A 19,948-nucleotide genomic window follows, 5' to 3' on the forward strand; every position below is an offset into this window, starting at 1 on the left:
CGGGTCCCACGCCCCCTTCTGGCTTCCGGTGTGCACATGCTGGCCAAACACCCATACCCATAATACAAAATAAAATAGTGATTGGGTCTGGGTGCGGGCATGGTCGTGGTCTCAGCGCTGGGACTGGAGGATCACTGTAAATTTGAGGCTCCACTGGAATACGGACTGAGACCCTGTCTCAAAACAGCCTGAGATGGAGCGGGGCTGAGGCTCGGCAGAGTGAGTGCGCAGCACCGGATGGTGGCAGCGGAGGCTGAGCTGCACATAGCCGACCTGGTCCTCGGGGAGCCCATCTGGGGAGCGTTTGTGATGTCCTCCGCTTTCTCCCAGGGTCCGGAAGACATCCCTGCTGCGACCAAAAAGCACCCTGGCTTCCTGCCAGGCGACGAGGCCCACCACCCGCTGTCCCCGGGATGCGATCTTGAGACCAACCTCTGAGGGCGGGGCCCAGAAGGCCAATCGCGCGCCGCGGGCCAGCAGTCTCCTCTCTGATTGGCTGGACGGGAGCGTGTTCAGAAGCTTGGCTGGCACAGGCCCCGCCCCCTCCGGGGTCCCCGTGTCCCACCCTCACCCAAACGAAGAGGGATGGTTCTCCACCCACAAAGGAAACGCCTGGAACCTTCGGGACCTTTGTAGAGCTGCGGTCAGTGGCTGAGCCACCCAGGCCCATTTAATAGGCAGAGAAACTGAGGGCTGTCACCCAGACAACTGGAGAGGTTCAGAAATTCAAGGTCAACCTCAGCTACACAGTGTACTTGAGGTCAGCCTGGACACCCTGTCCCAAAACAAATAAATAAAGGTAACCTGGCCTGGCCCCATGCACGGCGGTAAAGGGCTTGCCCAGCACACAGTAGGCACAGGGTCCCATCCCCACCACTACGAAAGAGTTCTTTTAACACTGGAAAGCACAGACACAGAAACCAAGGCAGAGGGAGAGTGAGGTGTCTCCAGAACACAGAGCACCAGGATTGCTGGAGATGCCAGGAGGTGCAAAGGGACAGATTTTCAGAGGGTTCACAAGACGCACGGACATGGTGACAACTTGAGTGTGAACTTGTGGTTTGCAGAACTATCAGAGAACATGTTTCTTTTGTAATCAGCCACCCATCCTCTGCTAATTCCTTACAGCTTCCAGGAGACCCCATATATGTCACCTCCCAAGCTCTCCACCCTTCACCTGGGTGCATGCTAGGCAAGTGCTCTACCACAGAACTACACACCTAACCCTCCAATTTTTTTTTGACACAGGGTCTTACAGAAGTCTGACCTATGTCTACTTATCTCTCCATGCTTTTGTGTATATCAATATTCCACTCATTTTCAATGCCAAGTAGTATTCCATTGTGTGGACATACGACAGTGTGCCACCCATGCCCAGCAGGATAGCTAGATTGTTCCCAGCTTTTGTCTACAATGAATAAAATTGCTGTGGCTGTTCATGTACAATTGGTATCAGTATGGAACCCATAGATTAAAAAATATTTGAAAAGAAAATTTATTTTCTTATTGAACATATATGGTCTTCTTTTGGGGTCCTGGTTCCCTAGACAAATAGTGTAAGAAATATCTACAGAAAACCTAATCTCTACACTCTAAGGGAATCTACAGAAGCAAGTGGCACCTGAGATCCCGGCCCTCAGAAAGCTGAGGCAGAAGGGGTGCTAAGAGTTCCAGACTCAAAAAGAAAGAAAGAAAGAAAAGAAGGAAGGAAGGAAGGAAGGAAGAAAGGAAGGAAGGAAGGAAGGAAGGAAGGAAGGAAGGAAAAGGGCAACAAGCAAGCAAATAAGTGGACAGTCATGACCTGGTAAAGGTTTGTTGTGTGTGCCAGAGGCTCTGTTCCCAGAATGAGAAAAGTCTAGAAGATTGTCTCAGCAGCCACTCCCAAATAACGACACAGAGACTTATTAATTATAAATGCCCGGCCAATAGTTCAGGGTTGTCTCCAGCAAGTTCTTACAATTTAAATTATTTCTGTTAACCTTTGTACGGCTCCGAGACTCTTTTACCTCATCTGTGAACATCTTTCTAGTCTGCCTCTCGAATCCTCAGACTCTGCTCCCTTTCTTCCCAGCATTCCCTTAGTCTGGTTCTCCCGCTTAACCTTTTCCTGTCTGGCTACAGGCCAGCCAGCTTCCTTATTAAACCAACCAGTGACAAATATTCACACAGTGTAAAGGAATATTGTAGGGGACAGTAAACCATGCCTGTTAGAGGCTGTCAGGGCGTGGTCAAGGTGAGGGCGACATCGGGCACATGGGAGCCCTTCCCTCTGGCCTTGCTGCTCAGCTGCCCTGGGTACACGCTCTAGCTTGCATTTGGCTGGTGTTTTTCTAATAAAAGGATATCCTTATCGTAAGCTCCTTTTGTTCCTTGATAGAATATTCCACAAGACTGTGCACCAGGGCTCTGTGCAAACACCTTGTGTGGGGGCCCTAAGCAGGCACCACCTCCTGGAAGCCACGCCCCTCAGGTCACTGTACTTTGGTTTCTCCTGAGGAACTTGTTTCTTGGGTGGCCATGACCTGGCTGGCTCCTATGGCAGAGGCATGTTTAATTTGGGGGGCCAGACTGAGACAAAGTATATGTAGCCCAGGCTATCCCCTCCCTTACTGTGTAGCTCAGGAAGACCCTGAACACTTCTACCTCCACCTCTCCAGTGTTCATTTTGTCAAGCAAGAAGTTCAGGAGCCTCCGACATCCTCTCCTCCAGGACCTACCACTTCCTTTCTATCTATCTAGCCATCTATCCATCCATCCATCCATCCATCCATCCATCCATCCATCTATTGGTTTTCTGAGACAGGGTTTCTCTGTGTAGCCCTGGCTATCCTGGCATTCGCTCTGAAGACCAGGCTGGCCTCAAACTCACAGAGATCCACCTGCCTCTGCCTCCTAATTAAAAGCGTGCACCACCACTGCCTTGCTATCACTTCCCTTATTTTTTTTTTAAAGATGTTGCCTTTATTTGTGTGTATGCAAACACACAGTAATGCCGGGCATATGTAATCCAAGGACAGCTTGCAGGAATTGGCTGTCTCCTTCCTCCATGGATCAAACTGGAGGGTCAAACTCAGGTTCTCAGACTTGGCAGCAACCTCCTTTACCTACTGAGCCCTCTCAATGGTCCCTCTTTTCTGTTTCGCCGTGGACTCGATTATTTTTCTTATCTCAGTGGCAAACATCCCCAGAGCAGCTTTCACTGCCAGCCAGGGTGGCCGCAGCCCTGCCACACCTGGAATATATCATGTCTGTCCTTCAGTCACCTGACCTGAGGCCAGATCCACTACCCAAGCTTCATCAGCCTGATTTCCCCAGTTCCTCATTTAGCACAAGTCTTGGGGGGCTGTGGGATGTTATCGGCTAGTCAGCATGAGGAGCTGCTCTTGGGGAATTTCCCCTCTTCATGTGTTTGAATGATCCAGGCCCTTAGAGCTCCAGGGCCCCCCTGGTCCCTGGCATGAAGCCCCGTACGCTCCTGTCCAGTGTCCTTCACAGCTGGCTTCAATCTCCTAATATTGTTTTTAGCATTTTTGCACGCACAGGCCCCTGGCTGTTCTGCACAGCTCTATCCTGTGGTGGGCTCATTTGAGTAGAAATTCTAGAAGCTTGCTTGAAGCTCCACCTGATGACTCACCAGACTCTGGCGACCCCTCCAAGAACTGCCTGTTGCCCTCCAGGACAGAGCACTGAGCTCTGGCCTCCTGCTCACCCCCAACTCTGTGGATTGCCCAAAGAGTCAGGTGGGGCCCTCCCTCCATGCCTCCCCTGCTGATCTGGCATCCATGGCTGAGGCCAGGAATCTGCCAACATTCCTGTTGGCTCTGGGACAGCAGGGGTGCTGTCAGGAAGCCAGGATGGAGGGGGCCACAGCAGACAGGAAGCAGTTAAGTTCTTTGGCAGCATCAGTTCCAGGCTTGGCTAGCTCTAGGACACCTGTGATGCAAACACCCAAGGACCACCCACCTGAGTGGTGCATGTAGCTGCGGTAGGAGGACCAGAAGCTGAAGGTGTCATCCTGGCTTCGAGGCGAATATAAAGCCAGCCTGGGCTACCTGAGACTGTCTCAAGTCCCAAACAAATTCAAGGTTCAAGACCTGGCCACAGTCAAGCCTCCCTTAGAACTGGGGCTCCCCGAGCATGACACTATCCACTAGAATCCCACTGAGGATGCTGTGTGACCTGTAGCCTGTGGCTGCACCTCTCTGGTTCTCCAAACTGTTTTCACCAAGACCTGGCAAGAGTTGAAATACAGTTGCCCTGGGAACCCAAAGCCTGACCAGACCCTGCTTTGTGCTTTTCTAAAAACCCAGGGTCCTTCAGGGGGAGCAACGCTCAGTTGCAGAGCACCGGTCAGCACATGTGAGTGGAAGGGTGTCATCCCCTCTCCCTCCATTGTGCAGTATTGAGTCTTGCCTCTGTGTGCAGCTCCAGAGGGCGGACCCCAGGAAGTCGGCCTGAAGTGCAACAGAAAAACAAATAGGAATCAGAATGGGAGAAGAAAGTGTGGAGGGCAGTAGGGAGCCATGGAGGGTGTGTGAGTGAGCCCCCATTGGAGTCTTCATGATGGGCGGAGGTGGAGTGAGGACAGACTGTGTCTGTGTCTCTGGGTACGAACTGGAGCTGGGCTGGTTACAGTGGGTGGCCAAGCTGTTGGCCTAGAGTTCAAAGCCCCTGTGCCCTGTGCCTGAAGCTCAGCGATGACACAAGTGCTGTCTGCTTCTTGATAGGGTAAATGATTTTCCTGAATTCACCCAGCATGAGTGGTAAGCCTGGGGCTTCGGGACTTTTCAGCAAACCGCAAGAACAATCCCACCATTTCTTCTGTAACAAAAATAAAAAGACAAACTGTAAGGGCTAGAGAGAGAGATCTGTGGCAAAGAGCACTTGCTGCTCTTGCAGAGGACCCAGGTTTGGCTCCCAGCACCCACATGGTGCCTCACAGCTACAGGGGATCCAATATTGCTTCTGACTTCTCCAGGCACCAGGCACACGCATGCACATAAAAATAACAAAATAAATATTTTTAAAAGAAAAAAACTTTCAAAGTGAACAAGATTTACATTTATTGAGCTGGACAAGGTGGCACACGCCTTTAATCCCAGCACTTGGGAGGCAGAGGCAGGTGAATCTCTGTGAGTTTGAGACCAGCCTGGTCTACAGAGCCAGTTCCAGGACAGCCTCCAAAGCCACAGAGAAACCCTGTCTCCAAACAAAAAGAAAGAAAGGGGGTGGGGAAGAAAAGAAAATGGAAGGAAGAATGTGGGGTTGTTTTTGGGATCTCCCCAGGTTCTGCCGCTGGAGCTGTGCCTTTAACAAGAGGACCCCACAGGTTACTGGTGGCCCATGTTTGATGCCGGCAGAGTCTGCAGATTGTCCCCATATTAGCAAGCACACAGCCCACATTATCCAGTGTAGCAGATTGCAGCTGGAGAGGAGAAGAGGGGTCAACCCCAGAAAGCAAACAGGCCCTTGGCCTCCCTTTGTGTCCCCAGGGGCCTCATCACGTGCTGGGCTTTGTGCCCATCCAGCCCACCTCACATCAGGCTCCAGGGTGGCTGCTGGGTCTGGTCCTTTCTCAAACATTTGTTTTGAGACAAGATGCCTGCAGGTGAGTCACGGCTAGGGCAGCTGAGGAGAGGGCTGAGGCAGGGCTGCAGCTGACAGGCCCCAGGGTCAGATGAGAATCTGGGGTCACTGAGGAGGGACTAGCATGAGTCCCAATGTTAGGTCTAGGCCAGGGGGCCAGGAATCAGCAGGGAGTCACATCCTGGGCTCTTGGAGGAAACTGACACATAAGACCATGGGTGTCAGCTGGGCACAGAAGTCCTCAGAGTGAGTGGCTCCACTGAACTTGAACAGGCCAGGGCTGGGGTGACTGCCAACAGTTTGGCAGTGGAACATTTTGGGACTTGGCAGGGGAGGGGAGACCTTAGTAGAGAAGAGGCCAAGTTCCTGTAGACTGGACACCATGATAAGTTTCATTTTACATCAGCTTTAATCAAACACAAGATCTAGGGGCTGGAGAGACAGCTTAGCAGCTAAGAGCACTGGCTGCTCCGCAGAGGATCCACGTTTGACTCCCAGCAACCCATGGTGGCTACAACCTTCCGGGACTCCAGTTGAGGTGATCTGATGCCTTCTTCTCACCGACGTGGGCACTGAATGCATGAGTGCACAGACAGACAAGACAGTCATACATATAACGTTTTAAAAATAAAATATACCAGGCGTGCCCCTGTCATCCCAGCATGGGGACACAGAGAAAAACAAGTCCCTCTGGAACTTGCTGGCCAGGCAGTCTAGATAAATTGGTGACTTCCAGGTTCCGTGAGAGAGCCTGCCTCAAAACAAGGAGGCAGAGGGGGAAGGAAGTCATGCAGAGCCAACCTCTGGGCTTCACACATTCAAAATAAACAAACAATTAACTTAGAAGCACAATAGAAAACAGTAACAGCCAGGTAGCGGTGGTGGCGCACACCTTTAATACCAGCACTCAGGAGGCAGAGGCAGGCGGATCTCTGTGAGTTCAAGACCAGCCTGGTCTACAAGAGGGAGTGTCAGGATAGGCTCCAAAGCCACAGAGAAACCCTGTGTTGAAACCCCCGCCCCCCAAAATCCTGCTAGATATTACCTGAATTCCAGTGGAAAAGAAAGAAATGGGAAGCTGCTTCTATCTCACCTGAGCATGGGGGTCGGGGTGGGGGGTGTCCCACCCCCAGCCCCTATGAGGAGACCCAGGAGGGGGTCCCTCTGGTACAGTGATGCTGGCTGTGACAAGGCTGCCCAGGATCTTGCTCTGTCTTTACCAGTACTGGTTTAGATTTTGGGATTCATTTTAACTGAACTAACTCTTGTTTTTCTTCTATGCCCCTCACTTGGGATGAAACTAGGAACAGATCCAGCCCCTGAGGGGAATCCTAGGTGGGCACCACCTGCACCCCACCTCACCACACTGCAGCCTGTGCCTCTGGACCCCGCTGACTGCGTGAAGATGACCCAGTTGGCTCTGGCTGTGGACCGCTGGGCTCGCTGACTTGGGCAGCGTGACCTCAGCAGTGTTTCATGTGCAGAAGATTAAGGCCTGATTCTGAGCAGATGAATTTTGCAAGAGTGTGAAAATGTACCTTTTGGGAGGAGCATATAGATTCTTCAAGGTGTCAGAGAAGGTGGCTTAAAACAGGGACATTAGGGTCCCGCCTCTCCCTCCTCCTCTTCCTACTCCTAGTTTTTGAGGTGCTGTGGTGACCATGTTTGGCCAGTGCAGTGCTGTGATCTAGGGGAACCATGTTCAGTGATCTCCACTGTTAATTGCTGTTTAAAGCTGTGTTACGACAAGGGGCCTCCGTTTTTAGCAATGTCAACAAGCCGCACCAGACTGGGAGGGAACTTGAGCCTGTTGGCTGCCTGATCAGTCTGTGTTTGACTGAAAATGCACAACTGATTGTGAGTTGGGTGTGACCCCCCCCCCTCCTGTCACCTCCTACTTGTAGAGCTGAAACGTCAGGGTTTGGGGACAGCCTCACCTTCACAGCAAAACTGACTTCATAAAACATGGCAGCAGCTGAGATGGTGGTAGCTCGATGCGTAGGTCGCTTGCCTAGCATGCGTGAAACTCTGGGTTCCAACCCCAACATAATCGGGGTGTGGTGCGACCACCTTCAATCCTCACTGGAGAATCCCTTAGCTTTCGACCAGCCTGCTCTACACGGAGAGATCCTGTCTCAACATCAACCAAAGGAGGTCACCCCAGTTGCTTGAGTTTCTGTCTCCAAACAGTAAATTTATCATCGTATCAAAGCAATGTCATGGCTGAACTTTGCCATTTAGATAAAATTAAGAAGTTTAATAGCAAACACAGGTGATGACTTTATCAGGACAAACGTTTGCATTTCCCCAGAGGCACCAAGTAATGTTGTCATTCGCTGGAGGTCAGCTGGCCTTTTCTTGAGGAAGCAGAAACAACACTTTTTAAGAGTTTTTTTTTTCTTTCTTTTTTTTCTCTGTAGCTCTGACTGGCCTCAAACTCAGAGATCCACAGGCCACTGCCTCCCAAGTGCTGGTGTTAAAGGTGTGCCACCACTTCCCGCCTTTTTTTTTATTCTTTTCCCTTTTTTTGGGAGGAAGGTCAAGGTCTCCTGCAACCTACTCTGGCCTCAAATTCAAGGCTAGTTTTGAACTCCTGATCCTCCTTCCTCAGACTCCTGTGTCCTCCTGTGTCCTGGCTTTGACACACGCCACCTGAGCTACCCCACACCTACACTGAGCTGCCACACCCACCCACTGAGCCGCCACACCCTACCCACTGAGCCACACACCCTACCCACTGAGCCGCCACTGAGCCGCCACACCCTACCCACTGAGCTGCCACACCCTACCCACTGAGCCGCCACATTCTACCCACTGAGCCATCACACTCTACCCACTGAGCCGCCACATTCTACCCACTGAGCTGCCACACCCTACCCACTGAGCTACCACACCCTACCCACTGAGCTACCACACCTTACCCACTGAGCTGCCACACTCTACTACCCACTGAGGCCCAGAACTCACTGTTTTGAAATATGTCTATGTAGCTCAGGCTGATCTCAGACTCGAGAAAATTCTCCTGCCCAAGCCTTCCTAGTGCTGACATAGTGTATCTGCACTACCACACCTGGTGTTCTTTGCTAATTTCCTCTGAATACCATACAATGTGGTTGTCTTCCTGGCAACAGAGGCCATGCAGGGCCTAGTCCAGGAGGAGGTGGTCCTCGTCTGGGGACCATCCCATCACTTCGGATGGCGACCATCTAGCTCTAAAGTGCCTGGGAAAGTGGATCTTGGCATCACATGTCAACAACTGTATCTCTTCTTCTGGTCCTTCTCAACTTCCCCCACTTAGATGAGGGACCAGCTCTGGATGTTGGGGTGCAGTGCCTTTTCCCACCGGGTCATAGTTCCTACCCTGTTCCGTTTTTAAAGCCTCTTACGACGACAGACACCTTGAAATGCAATGACCTGAGGGTTCCTTACATACGGACTTGCCTACCATCCCAGCTGACAGGAGGCTGAGGCCTGTGGATCAGTTCTGTGTCATCCATGGCTACATAGTGAGTTCTAGTCCATCCTGGGCCAATAGTACTCTGTCTTCAATAAGACCAGGAGTGGTGGCCCACGCCTTTAATCTCTGCCTGGCGGTCGGAGGCAGGTGGATTTCCAGGTAAGTTCCAGGCCAGTCTGGTCTACACTGTCTGATGTCCTCACAAAAGCCTAAAGTAGGAGCCTGAGGTCAGCATCTCCCTGGAAGGTGCCATCTGGTGTTCGTGCCCCATACCCGAGGCAGGATGGGGTGCAAACCTTGGGACCCTGATATGGGAGGAGCCTTCGCCCAGGGACCTGGCTGAGCAGGGACCCGGACAGTTTCTAATGCTCAAGGCCCCTCCCTCCCTGGCTGGAACCTGAAAATTTCTAGTGTTTCCCATTTATAGGATGGGCATAGCCCGGGCGGCTCCTTCTCCTGCTCCCACCTTTGCCACATCCTGTCTTTCCCCGAGGTGAGGGGACAAGCTAGGTGTCCTCTGACACCCCCACCCCCTCAGCACCCAGGACCGGAGGCGACGCGCGCACCGAAAGGAACACGGAACTTTAAAAACTTTTAAAGTCTTTTACTGGAGCGCGGTTCTTCCCTGAAGCCCACGCCCGTGCCCCGGGTGGCCTCGCCTCCAGAACCTCTCTTAGTCACTCTGCACCTCCCGAAGCCCTTTTCCATCCAGACAGACAGCATCTGGCCTTCACCTGAGTCAAATTCCCGGGCAACTTCGGGGGACGGTGGAGGGGCTGTGCCCCAGTCTGCAGCCCCACAGTGGGTGTGGAGGATGCCCAGCTCCTGCATCTCAGCCTAACTGCTTTCCGGATGCCAAACAACACCCCAGATGCCTGCAGGTCCTCTGTTTCCAATTAGTCATTGGGGAAGCAGATTCAGGCAGGACCAGGCTTGGTGATTTTTGGAAAGGAGGCTGGAGGGGTTGCGGCTGACAGTAAAGGAGGAAGGCTGGCGCTATGAGGTGAGGCGTAGAGGAAGACCTGCAGGGCAATGGGGAGCCATGGCAGGTGCAAGAGCAGGGGAAGTTCCTGGAGTGACTCAGGTCCCATTTGGAAGAATGGCTCAACTTGTCCTGTGGGACCTAACTGGAAAGCCACACGCTTCCCTCCTCCAGGGCTCGAAACTGAACCCCTCTGAAACTGCCATCTTGACACACAGAGACTCCAAGGAACGACCCAAGTGCCAGTAAGTCTGACAGGGATGTACAGCATTGGAACTATGACAGACTAAGATAAACTTAATTACTGATGAAGCAAAACAGGTGTCAAAAAAGAAAAACGAGGTGGTGTGGGTAAGTAAAGAAAGAATAAACAGCCGGGCATTGGTGGCACAGGCCTTTGATCCCAGCACTCGGGAGGCAGAGGCAGGCGGATCTCTGTGAGTTCGAGGTCAGCCTGGTCTACGAGAGCTGCACAGAGAAACCCTGTCTCGGAAAATAAAACTAAAAAAAAAAAAAGAATAAACCGTGACAGTTGAAGTCATCAACGAGGGAGAGGCTGATGAGAGCAACGGAGGAAACCGAGTAGCTGCGTTTATTTAGTTATTAATTTATCTCCATTTATCCTTGAGACAGTGTCGGTGCTGTCCCGCGTCAGGGCCCTTTGTGCTGGGAAACCATGCCTTGCTATGTCGGTTGCACTTTAGTCTAACTCAACTTCTACTCACTCTGACCCTCGGTTTCCCCACCAGGGCGGGGCAAAGAATGCCTTTCTCGCTTTTTCTGTGAGCTGGGGTAGCCATTGGCTTGGCAAAGTGCCCAGGAAAGGCCGGGCCGCGACCCCGCGCGGGCCACGGGCGCCCCCTGGCGGCCCGGCAACCAAAGATCGAGTGTGACGCCAGCGGCGCCATCTTTACTCCGGGCAGCGGCCAGCTTGGTAGGGTCGTTGTTGTAGGTTGTAGCTTTACCTTCCGTCTTTGTTCATCGATACCTGAAAGGAGAGTATAACATGATATATTCCGAGGCATAATCTTCTTAGAAAAAAAGAAAAGCTGGCAACATCGGTTGAAAACTTCGGCTTAGTGAGAAGCTAGGGTGTCGGTACATCCTTTACCAACATGGCGGCACCCGAGGACGTCACGAGCCGCGCGCCGCCGACAGGTGAGTACGCAGGCGCGGCGACGTCACCGACACGCGACCGGGCTGGTGCCGGGGGAAGAGGTAGGAGCGGCTGCGGCGCGGGCGGAGCCGGGCTGCGGGGCTCGCTGGGCGGGCGCGGCCCGGCCGTGGGGGGTCCTCCCGCCGGGAAGGCGGAACCGGCGATGGGGCGCCCAGTGGCGGGAGCTCCCGGCGCGCAGGCGTGGCCGACGGCGGGGAGCGGAGCTGGTGCGCGTCCGCCCCGCCCGGCCCGAGCCTGGAGGGCGCCCTGGAGGCGGCGGCGGCGGCGGCGTCCGCCACCCTTTCTGGCCGCGCGGCCTGGCAGTCACGGGGAACCACGTGGCATTCTTGAGGGGGTCATTTGGACCCCTGGGCTCACTTTGTAGCCTCGAACTCGGCTTAGTCCTCCTGCCTCAGCTTTGCCAGGCGCTGGGGTCCCAGGCGTGCGCCCGCCACACCCAACCTGGGAACGTGGTTGTAGGTCGGGAAACCGAGCTGGTGGTGCGGACTTGATGTGGTTCCCGGTGAGGGCCCTCTGCACACGGCCTCCTTTATGCTCCCTACCTGCAGGGGACGACGATTTAAATGATAAAAACACTCAGTCACTAGTCACTCAGCCACGGGGACTGTGCGTCCCTGGCCGGCCTGGGCAACGTAGCGGGGCTCTGTCAGGAGAAAAATGCCTCCCCAGCAAAGGTCTCAGAGAGAAATTTCCTGTTGGCCTTCTCGCTGTGCCCACACCTTTTAAGGCAGGTTCTGTGTAGCCCAGGCTGACCTGGAACTCAGCATGGGCCACCACGTCCACCTGGCTTTTACTGGGTTAGAAGAGGAGCCTAAGCCTGGCATGGTCTGCACACCTGTCATCCCAGCACTGCTGAGGCAGGAGGAGGGAAAGTTGCTGAGGCACAGGGCTGACTGGTGTCTGAAGACTCAAACGGAAGAAGGTGTGGCTGCCTCGGGAAAAGATTCGGAGACTCTCATGACACGATGGAGTGGAGTTGGGTGCGTCTGTTCCGCGGTATCCCGAGAGTGGTGGCCTCGAGTCTGAACGTGTTCCTGGCAGTCCAGAGGGCCTTTGCTGCTCACCATTTTCTGCCTGGCTCAGTGGGTTTGGGGGCTGTTTGGGGTCCAGCTGGGTTGTCTTGTGCGGGCAAGGGCTCTGGTTCCTGCCCCATGGCAGGGTGTTTGTCAGAATCCACAGTGTCCCTGATGAGGAAACCGAGGCTCACAGGAGTGCCTAGGCCACAGGACAGAGCCAGAGAGGGGACCCACGCTGCTCTGGTCCACACTGCTCTGCCCCTGTCTGATGGACTGTCGGAAGCAGGACAGTGCTTAGGAGCCAGGTCAGAGCCCTCCACCCTTGCATGGGCTTGTCCTCATATCACCCACCTCTGGCCAGTAGGTCAGGGCCTTCACTACTACTAGCAATAGAATGGTTTTGACCATGTAGCTAGCTCTCAGGACCGATGTCCACATGGTGACCACACCCAGCTGTACCCACAGTGGCTAGCCCAGCCCTCACTAAGCCAAGCGGCTGCACAGGGCCTCATAAGCCAGACAGTAGTGTATCCCAAGCTCTGCCCTCCTGCACTTTCCTATTCACTCACTACCGGAAGCCTCTGAAGACCCCTGTAAACATGCAGCCTCATTCCTGCCACAGGGCCTTGTCATGCTCTGAGCTGGCTGTCGGGGATCCAGGAGGGCCAGAAAGGAGGGACTTTACACAGAGAGAAGGCTTGAAGGTGGCTAATATCCTAGTGGTCCTGGGCACAGAGAGCTGGGGATGTGGGGAGGCATAGATGATCCAGACGAAGTCACTAGGCAGTCTGCAAATCTGAGGCCCAGCATGCTCTAGGCCTTGGCCAGGGATGTTTTGGGGTGGGAGTATTTTGGCCATGGTTGCTTTTTGACATGGACTCATTGTATAGCCAAGTTGGCCTTAAATGGGTGACCCCATGCCTCAGCCTCCCAAGTGTTTGGGTCACAGGTGTACCCCACCACACCTGACAGGAAGAGGGGTACTCCTGGTACCCCAGCAGTAAGCCTCCATCCCCCCAAGGCCAGACTCCTTAGCTTGTGCATTTGCCTTTGGGGCTGACTGGCCATCACACCATTAAGGTTCTGGGCCCTTAGAGTTGAGTCAGTCTCAGCACAATGCCTCCCCAAGGCACCTGTGTGTCCTTTCCTCTGGTGGGATCCAGTGTGGGGTTCTGCACAGATTTCTGAGTGAGGGGACAGTGAAGGAACTCACGTGCAGGGTTCACTAGGCTGAGACACCAGGGGTGATCAGAGACACTCCACACAGCACGTGGTACTGTCGACCATCACAAGGAACACAAACAGGCACGGCTCTAAAACAGCGATGCTGAGTGACACTAGCCAGACAGAGGCCACATGGTGTACAGTGTGTTAGCAGGAAATGTCTCCAGGGACAATGCCAGAGAGGGAGAGTAGATACGGGGCAGGGAACAGAAGTGACTGCTGGTATACACGGGGTCCTCTGGAGGAGGCAATGGTAGTCTTTGTGCAACATTGTAATAGTTAAAAAGTATATAGGTGGTGGCACACACAAGCCTTTAATCCCAGCACTCAGGAGGCAGAGGCAAGAGGGTCTCTGTGAGTGCGAGACCAGCCTGGTCTACCAGAGCGAGTTCCAGGATAGGCTCCAAAGCCACAGGGAAATCCTGTCTCGAAAAAAAAAATATATATATACATACATACATACATACATACATATATATATATTTTCAAGTCTGGTGGTGGTGGTAGGTCAGGCTGGTCAACAGAGTAAGTCTCAGGGACAGCCAGAGCCACACAGAAACCCTGTCTCAAAACTAAAAGAAAAAAATTTCAGAAGGCTCAGGAGAGATTCAGCAGTACTGCCTCTGCCTAGACTCTCCCAGTGAAGGGGCTGGGGGCGTGGCTCAGGGGTGGAGCTCCTGCCTGGAATAACCCAGTGAGGGGCTGGGGGCGTGGCTCAGGGGTGGAGTCCCTGCCTAGAATCCCCCAGTGAGGGGCTGGGGGTGTGGCTCAGGGGTGGAGCCCCTCCCTAGAATCCCTTAGTGAGGGGCTGGGGGCGTGGCTCAGGGGTGGAGCCCCTCCCTAGAATCCCCAGAGAGGGGCTGGGGCGTGGCTCAGGGGTGGAGCCTCTGCATAGGTCCTATGGCAGAGGTTACAGATTCTAGTGTAAGAGGAAAGGCTGCCGGAGGGACATGTGTGCCCCCCTTGCTATCCCATTGGCTGCCAAGGGTCAGAGGATTGTGTTGTCCTGCCAACCTGGGCTACATAGAGAGAACCTGTCTTCCCTGCAGCCTGCTGAGGGATGCCCAAGAAGTTCCAGGGCGAGAACAGCAAGTCGGCAGCTGCCCGAGCACGGAGGGCTGAAGCCAAGGCGGCAGCTGATGCCAAGAAACAGAAGGAGCTGGAAGATGCTTACTGGAAGGATGAGGACAAACACGTGATGCGGAAGGAGCAGCGCAAGGTGGGTGGGGCAGCGTCCTGGGGCCAAGTCTAGGTAGCCATGGAGGGACACAGATGCAGTGGCTAGCTGAAGAGGACCTGTGTTCGTCCCCAGCCTAGTTGTGTCCCCTTTCCTGTCAGAGGTCTACCTTTGAACCCCAGGTGCCAACTCGGTTCAGTGCGATGCTGCAGGTCCCCCCACTGGGTAGCAACAGAGACCCGGGCCCCTCAGCCGGCTTACACAGCTGGGTTGGTGGAATGCCCAGTACCAGCTTCTTTTGGGGCGTGTGGACCAGGTCTCCGTGATCCTGGCTGGCCTGGAACGCTGCTGCGCTCAGCCACTCCTGCCTCGGCTATCTCTTCAGCTCTGGGTATACCCACGATCACCAGTTTTTTACGTGTCTCAATACTGATGACCACTTGATCCTGGGCTCTTGGAACTTTCTGGAAACTGTTCCTTCTTTTGGGGGTGGGGTCTATGGGCACAGAGCTGGGCCCAGGCCCTCTGCCCTGGGGACAGAAGAGGTGGGGTCTTCAGAACCTGTGGAGCAATCCCAGAGGGCGACTGGTGTGCAAAGGCATTGTGGCAGGGCCTAGCTGAGGGTATGGGAGCCTCAGGACGATGCTGGCTCTGACTTAGGGAGAAACTGAGGCCGACTTCAGTACTTGCCAACCCACACAGGGTTTCCTGCCCAGCATTTGGGGCAATGCTCACGGAGTAGTGCCCTTGTGAAACACTTTAGCTGCCCAGGTCCAACTGCACAGGGTGCCCTGGGGGGTCGAGAGGAAGGAAGGGATCAGCACCCACTTGGGTGCTGCCCTCAGGTGGCTTATTGATGTGGCCTCCCGTGGTGACCCTGTTGCTGTCATAGGAGGAGAAGGAGAAGCGACGCCTGGAGCAGTTGGAGCGAAAGAAGGAGACACAGCGCCTGCTGGAGGAGGAGGACTCACGGCTCAAGGGCGGCAAGGCCCCTCGTGTGGCACCTGCCAAGGTCACCCGCGCGCAGATTGAGGACTCCCTGCGCAGAGAGCAGCGTGTGGAATCAGGTGCGTGTGGAATGGGCACAGGGCCGAGGGTGGCGCACCCCCAAGGACTTGGCCCCCCGCTGGGTGCTCACATCCCGCCCCTGTCCTCTGCAGTGGAGAAGGCCAAGAGCCACCTGGAGCTACCGCTGGAGGAGAACCTGAACCGGCGCCTGCAGGAAGAGGGCAGCCTGGAAGCTCGCACAGTAGAGGATGCCATAGCAGTGCTCAGGTGGGCGGGGCCTGAGGCAGGAGGCATGGTTGGGGCGGAGCCTTGCAGGCATGGGTGGGGGCCTAGCCTTCGGCTCTGGGCACTGACTCCAGACCCCATAGTGTGGCAGAGGATGCAGACCGGCACCCTGAGCGCCGCATGCGTGCAGCCTTCACCGCATTCGAGGAGGTACAACTGCCGCGGCTGAAGCAGGAGAACCCCAACATGCGGCTGTCGCAGCTGAAGCAGCTGCTGAAGAAGGAGTGGTTGCGCTCCCCCGACAACCCTATGAACCAGCGTGTGTTGCCCTTCAATACACCCAAGTGATGGAACAAAGCCCGAGTACAGCTTGTCCATCTCCAGCTCGTCCAAGTCCAGGCATCCTTCTGCAGTCAGGCCTGCCTGGGGATCCAAAGAGTTGTGAGCCTGGGGCTCTCCTGGCTGCACCATCAGTCACCCTCGAAAATCCAGAGGGTCTTTGCTCTGAGCGACACCCAGCCCCTGTGTGCCCTATGGAGCCCGGCTAAACACCCGCCCAATAAAGGCTCTGGAGAGGCTGCCTGAGGCCCATGTGCACATGTGTGGTGGGGACCGCTGGTGAAGGGAGGGGCTGTGTGATGACCAGGTCTGAACCGCTGGTGCAGACCTGCAAGTCCCCCAGGACAGCAGCAAGGTGATTGGAGAGGTGGCTGAGCCTTGAAGCCACACAGCAGCATGGGGAGCTGCAGGCTGTATCCACCCAGAGCCTGAGGTATGAGGCAGGTTTCTCCCAGCTGACAGGCAGGGAACATGAGGGCGCTGGAGCAGCAGAGGCTGCAGGTGGATTTGAACCCAGAACTTCTTCCTCTAGCTGCATCAAGCCTGTGGAGGCAGTGCAAACTGCGTGCCAGTGTGTGTGGAAGGCTGGCATGTCCCTCTGAAAATGGCTGGATAGGAAGTGTGTTGAGCAGACACGGTCCGTCAGCAGGCTTACTGAAGAATGTGAGCTCCCAGGCCCATCCTAGGGAAATACAGGCACTGTGACACCCACATAGACACTTGCTCTTTTCCCTGCGCAGTTGTTTTCTTGCCTTCTCCCTACACAGCGCTGTGTCGCCTGCCCTCAAGACCTGTCAGTTCCCCAGGGCTCTGGTGAAGGGTGTTGGTCTCATGAGGTGAGGCTTTCTGCACCCCATCAAGAGAGAAGGAGCCATTGACACAAGGTCCCGCCTATCGTTAAAGGGAGAGGGCGTCGATGAGTGGGTACGGCTGGGAAATCGTCTGGGGCAGGAAGCAGTGTAAAAGCCCATGCAGTAAGACGGGTCAGGGGCGGGATTGGCTGCAGCCCGGGCATGGGGCTGCCCGCCTGCCATCCCAGCACTTGCGGCAGCGTTCACGATTGTCTTGACTGTGATGCAGTGGCCAGCTTGGGCTACACAATTCTAAATGGGTTGTGGTAGGGAGTACCAAACAATGGCTGAACAAGGCCTTAGGATGGGGTTCACCAAGGGGCAGCCCTGAGAACAGCACTGGAGGGGGTGTGGCAGCCCAGCATTCACGAAGAACCGTGTCTCCTGCACCGTGTCTCTCACAGTGATAGAGCTAGAGGGACCGCCAGTGCCTCAACTATAAAACTGGCCTCGGTAGCTGTCCATAAAAAGGTGTTTGCGTCCACCTGGCTGCATCTAAGATTTTACGCTAGGTTATCCTGGCTGTGCTGTTGGGAGGCTGGAGCAGGAGGATTTCCAGGAGTTCAAGGCCAACCTTGGCTACCGGGACCTCTACCAACCCCCAAAAGAATCAGGACTCGAGAGTTGGTTTAGTAGGTAAGAGCACTTATTGTCCTTCCTGAGGACCAGAGTTCGATCCCAGCACCCACATGACTGCTCACAACGTAACTCCAGTGCCAGGGGCCCGGATGACCTGAGCTCTCCGAAGGCCCAGATACACACGTGGTTCACACACGGACTACGTACAGCCAAATGTGTATCCAAACAAAACATACACAGAAACGTTGAAAACTAAAACTCTGATTCTCCCTCCACGTCCCTCCTGCTGGGGCTTAGATGGCGCCCTGCACTGCCACACCCTGCTTTCAGAGCCTCCCTGGACCTAGAGACACTAGGGAGGGGGAGGGCGTCGCCCTTAGGACTCTGCAGGCGACAGAGGAAGAAGCCAGCTCGGCGGGCGAGGCCCTGCACAGGGGACGCAAGGGACCAGAGCCATGTGTGCTGGCCCTCACCAGTCTGAGGCAGGAGCATTACTGTAAGTTCTAAGCCGGCTGAGCCAAATACAGAAATACTGCGTCAAAATAAGAAACGATGCAGACAGGGAGGGCTGAGGCGACAGCCTTTGTTGTGAAGGACAGCCGCATCTCCGGAATCCCGCCGCGACTGCGCACTAGTCGCGGGGAATCCCCCGCTCCGGGAGGGGCGAGAGGGAAATTCCGAGAAGTTGCCAAGGAGACAAAACCGCCTTATCACGCGCCGCGCATGCGCCGAGTATTTGCCCCTCACCTGGGCTTGGGGGGGCGCGTGCCCTGCGCGCATGCGCCAGCCCTGGCTGCGCGTCCTCGGGGACTCGGGGAATCCTCCACCGCCCCAGCGCCACGCGGGCCGGGAAAACCGGCTCGAACCAGAGTGGAGCTCCCGCCAGGGCGGCGGGGGCGGGCTGCCCGCCAGCGGTGTCTTCCCCGCGTGCCTGCCCTCGCGGTCGCCATGGCAACCACGCGGGGCTGCAGAGCGGGGGCGCCGGGGAAGCCGGGCCGGTGTGCGCATGTGCCGCCGGAGCAGGGGTTCCCCTCGGCGGGGACGCGGCCGAGGCGACGGGACAAAGGGACCCGCGGGGCTGCAGCTGCAGCGGAGCCGGGCGTCCCGGGAATTACCGCGCTCGCCGCACTGCGGCGTGGCGCACACCTGTCAGCCCGCACTGCATGGAGGCCGAGAAGTTGGGAGTTCGAGGCCAGCGTGGTCTCCCTGGGGCCTGGTCTCAAATTAAAAATAGGTTACAAGGCACAGCGCCTGCAGCCGTAATTTGGCTCATTTTCCCACCCCAGTCTCCTTTCCCCATCTTCTCCCCTCCCCCCCCCCCCGCGCGCCTTCCCATCCTCAACCGTCTCCTCAAGCTCCTCCCTCCCTCAGCCTCTCACCATACCCAGGCCTTGAACCTCAGCCCAGAGTACAACATGCAAGGGGGGGGGCGCCCTCATTCAGCTCCGCGCCCCTTAACCCGGCGCCTAGCCCTGGGGCTGCCCCTCTGGTGTCCCCCAGACCGGGATCCCGGCTGCGCCCCTCTGGTGTCCCCCAGGACCGGGACCCCGGCTGCGCCCCTGGTGTCCCCCAGGCCGGGACCCCGGCTGCGCCGTTCCCCACGCGTCACGCTGGTGCATCTGCGCGTGGCCGTTCGCTGGGGACAGTCCCCTGTCGTAGGCCGCCTCGCGGCTGTGCCTTTGTCATCAGCAAAGCTTCCTTCCTCCCGTCTCTCCTTTGTGGGGCAAGTGTGTGACCGACGAGGCTGTGGGGACTGTCTTCGGACCTCGGACGGGGTTCTCAGCGGCGGGGCCACCCCACTGAGTTACTCAAGTTTTGGGGACGCCCTGCAGAAGGCACGAAGACCCTTCCCTCCCGGGCGCCCCTGCACAGCGCCCCGGATGCAGCCCCCCCCCCCAGTGGCCTTTGGCTCCTCTTTCTCCTGGGGGAGGAGGACGGATCCGCGGGGAATAGGGAGCCCGCGGACGAGAAGCCTTCTCCCGCGAGGGCCAGTGCGGTCGCCGGTAGGCGGCGGTCACCTTGAGGCTGTGGGAAACGGGTGGGAGCAGCTGTCACAGGGCGGAGCTGGCAAAAGGGTCCCGAGCAGGACGGTGGGACCCGGGAGAGCTCAGGTTTGCAGGGAGAGAGGGAGGTGTGCGGGACGGGAATGTGACCTGTCACCGGGCCACCAAGGGGCTCCTCTCAGGTCGATGTCAGGTTCAGGGCCCCCACAACGGCGGGAGTCCTTTGTCCCCACCGCCTCCCGACCTTCTGCATCGGGCACAGCGCGTGGAGCCTTCCCGCGGCTCCGCGGTGGGAGGGGCGCCCGCCCGCGCGCGTGTCGTCGG

General features: G+C 56.0%; 2 protein-coding genes across 7 annotated transcripts in view; both read left to right on the forward strand.

The window, feature by feature from the left end:
- The window catches only part of Slc5a5 (solute carrier family 5 member 5), a 12,364-nt gene extending 10,640 nt beyond the window's left edge, over nt 1-1,724 (forward strand). For 2 of the 4 annotated variants that reach the window (XM_027394763.2, XM_035450401.1), the window contains exon 14: nt 331-560. In XM_027394763.2, coding sequence (XP_027250564.1) covers nt 331-425 — 95 coding nt within the window. In that variant the 3' untranslated portion in view covers nt 426-560. Of the gene's footprint in view, nt 1-330 lie in introns of all 4 variants that reach the window. The other 2 variants (XM_035450400.1, XM_027394764.2) reach the window with 2 other exon arrangements.
- A 9,463-nt stretch (nt 1,725-11,187) lies between these two features.
- On the forward strand, nt 11,188-16,431 carry Ccdc124 (coiled-coil domain containing 124). 3 transcript variants are annotated; one of them, XM_027394756.2, is made up of 5 exons: nt 11,188-11,243; nt 14,492-14,661; nt 15,512-15,686; nt 15,780-15,894; nt 15,996-16,431. In XM_027394756.2, the coding sequence occupies exons 2-5, from the start codon at nt 14,503-14,505 to the stop codon at nt 16,198-16,200; spliced, it is 654 nt and encodes a 217-aa protein (XP_027250557.1). In that variant the 5' UTR covers nt 11,188-11,243; nt 14,492-14,502; the 3' UTR covers nt 16,201-16,431. The 3 variants fall into 3 exon arrangements, with proteins under 3 accessions (XP_027250557.1, XP_027250558.1, XP_035306296.1); XM_027394757.2 differs by lacking the exon at nt 11,188-11,243 and adding an exon at nt 11,556-12,182; XM_035450405.1 differs by lacking the exon at nt 11,188-11,243 and adding an exon at nt 12,357-12,523.
- The last annotated feature ends 3,517 nt before the right edge of the window (nt 16,432-19,948 follow it).

This window comes from Cricetulus griseus (genome assembly GCF_003668045.3).
Source record: "Cricetulus griseus strain 17A/GY chromosome 1 unlocalized genomic scaffold, alternate assembly CriGri-PICRH-1.0 chr1_0, whole genome shotgun sequence".
Taxonomy (NCBI): Eukaryota; Metazoa; Chordata; class Mammalia; order Rodentia; family Cricetidae; genus Cricetulus; species Cricetulus griseus.

Bases quoted from the DNA above. Each gene is read 5' to 3' on its own strand.
- Ccdc124 (XM_027394756.2), top strand. From the start codon at position 14,503: ATGCCCAAGAAGTTCCAGGGCGAGAACAGCAAGTCGGCAGCTGCCCGA. The intron at 14,662-15,511 runs GTGGGTGGGGCA...TTGCTGTCATAG, and splicing joins TGCGGAAGGAGCAGCGCAAG to GAGGAGAAGGAGAAGCGACG. The intron at 15,687-15,779 runs GTGCGTGTGGAA...TGTCCTCTGCAG, and splicing joins AGAGCAGCGTGTGGAATCAG to TGGAGAAGGCCAAGAGCCAC.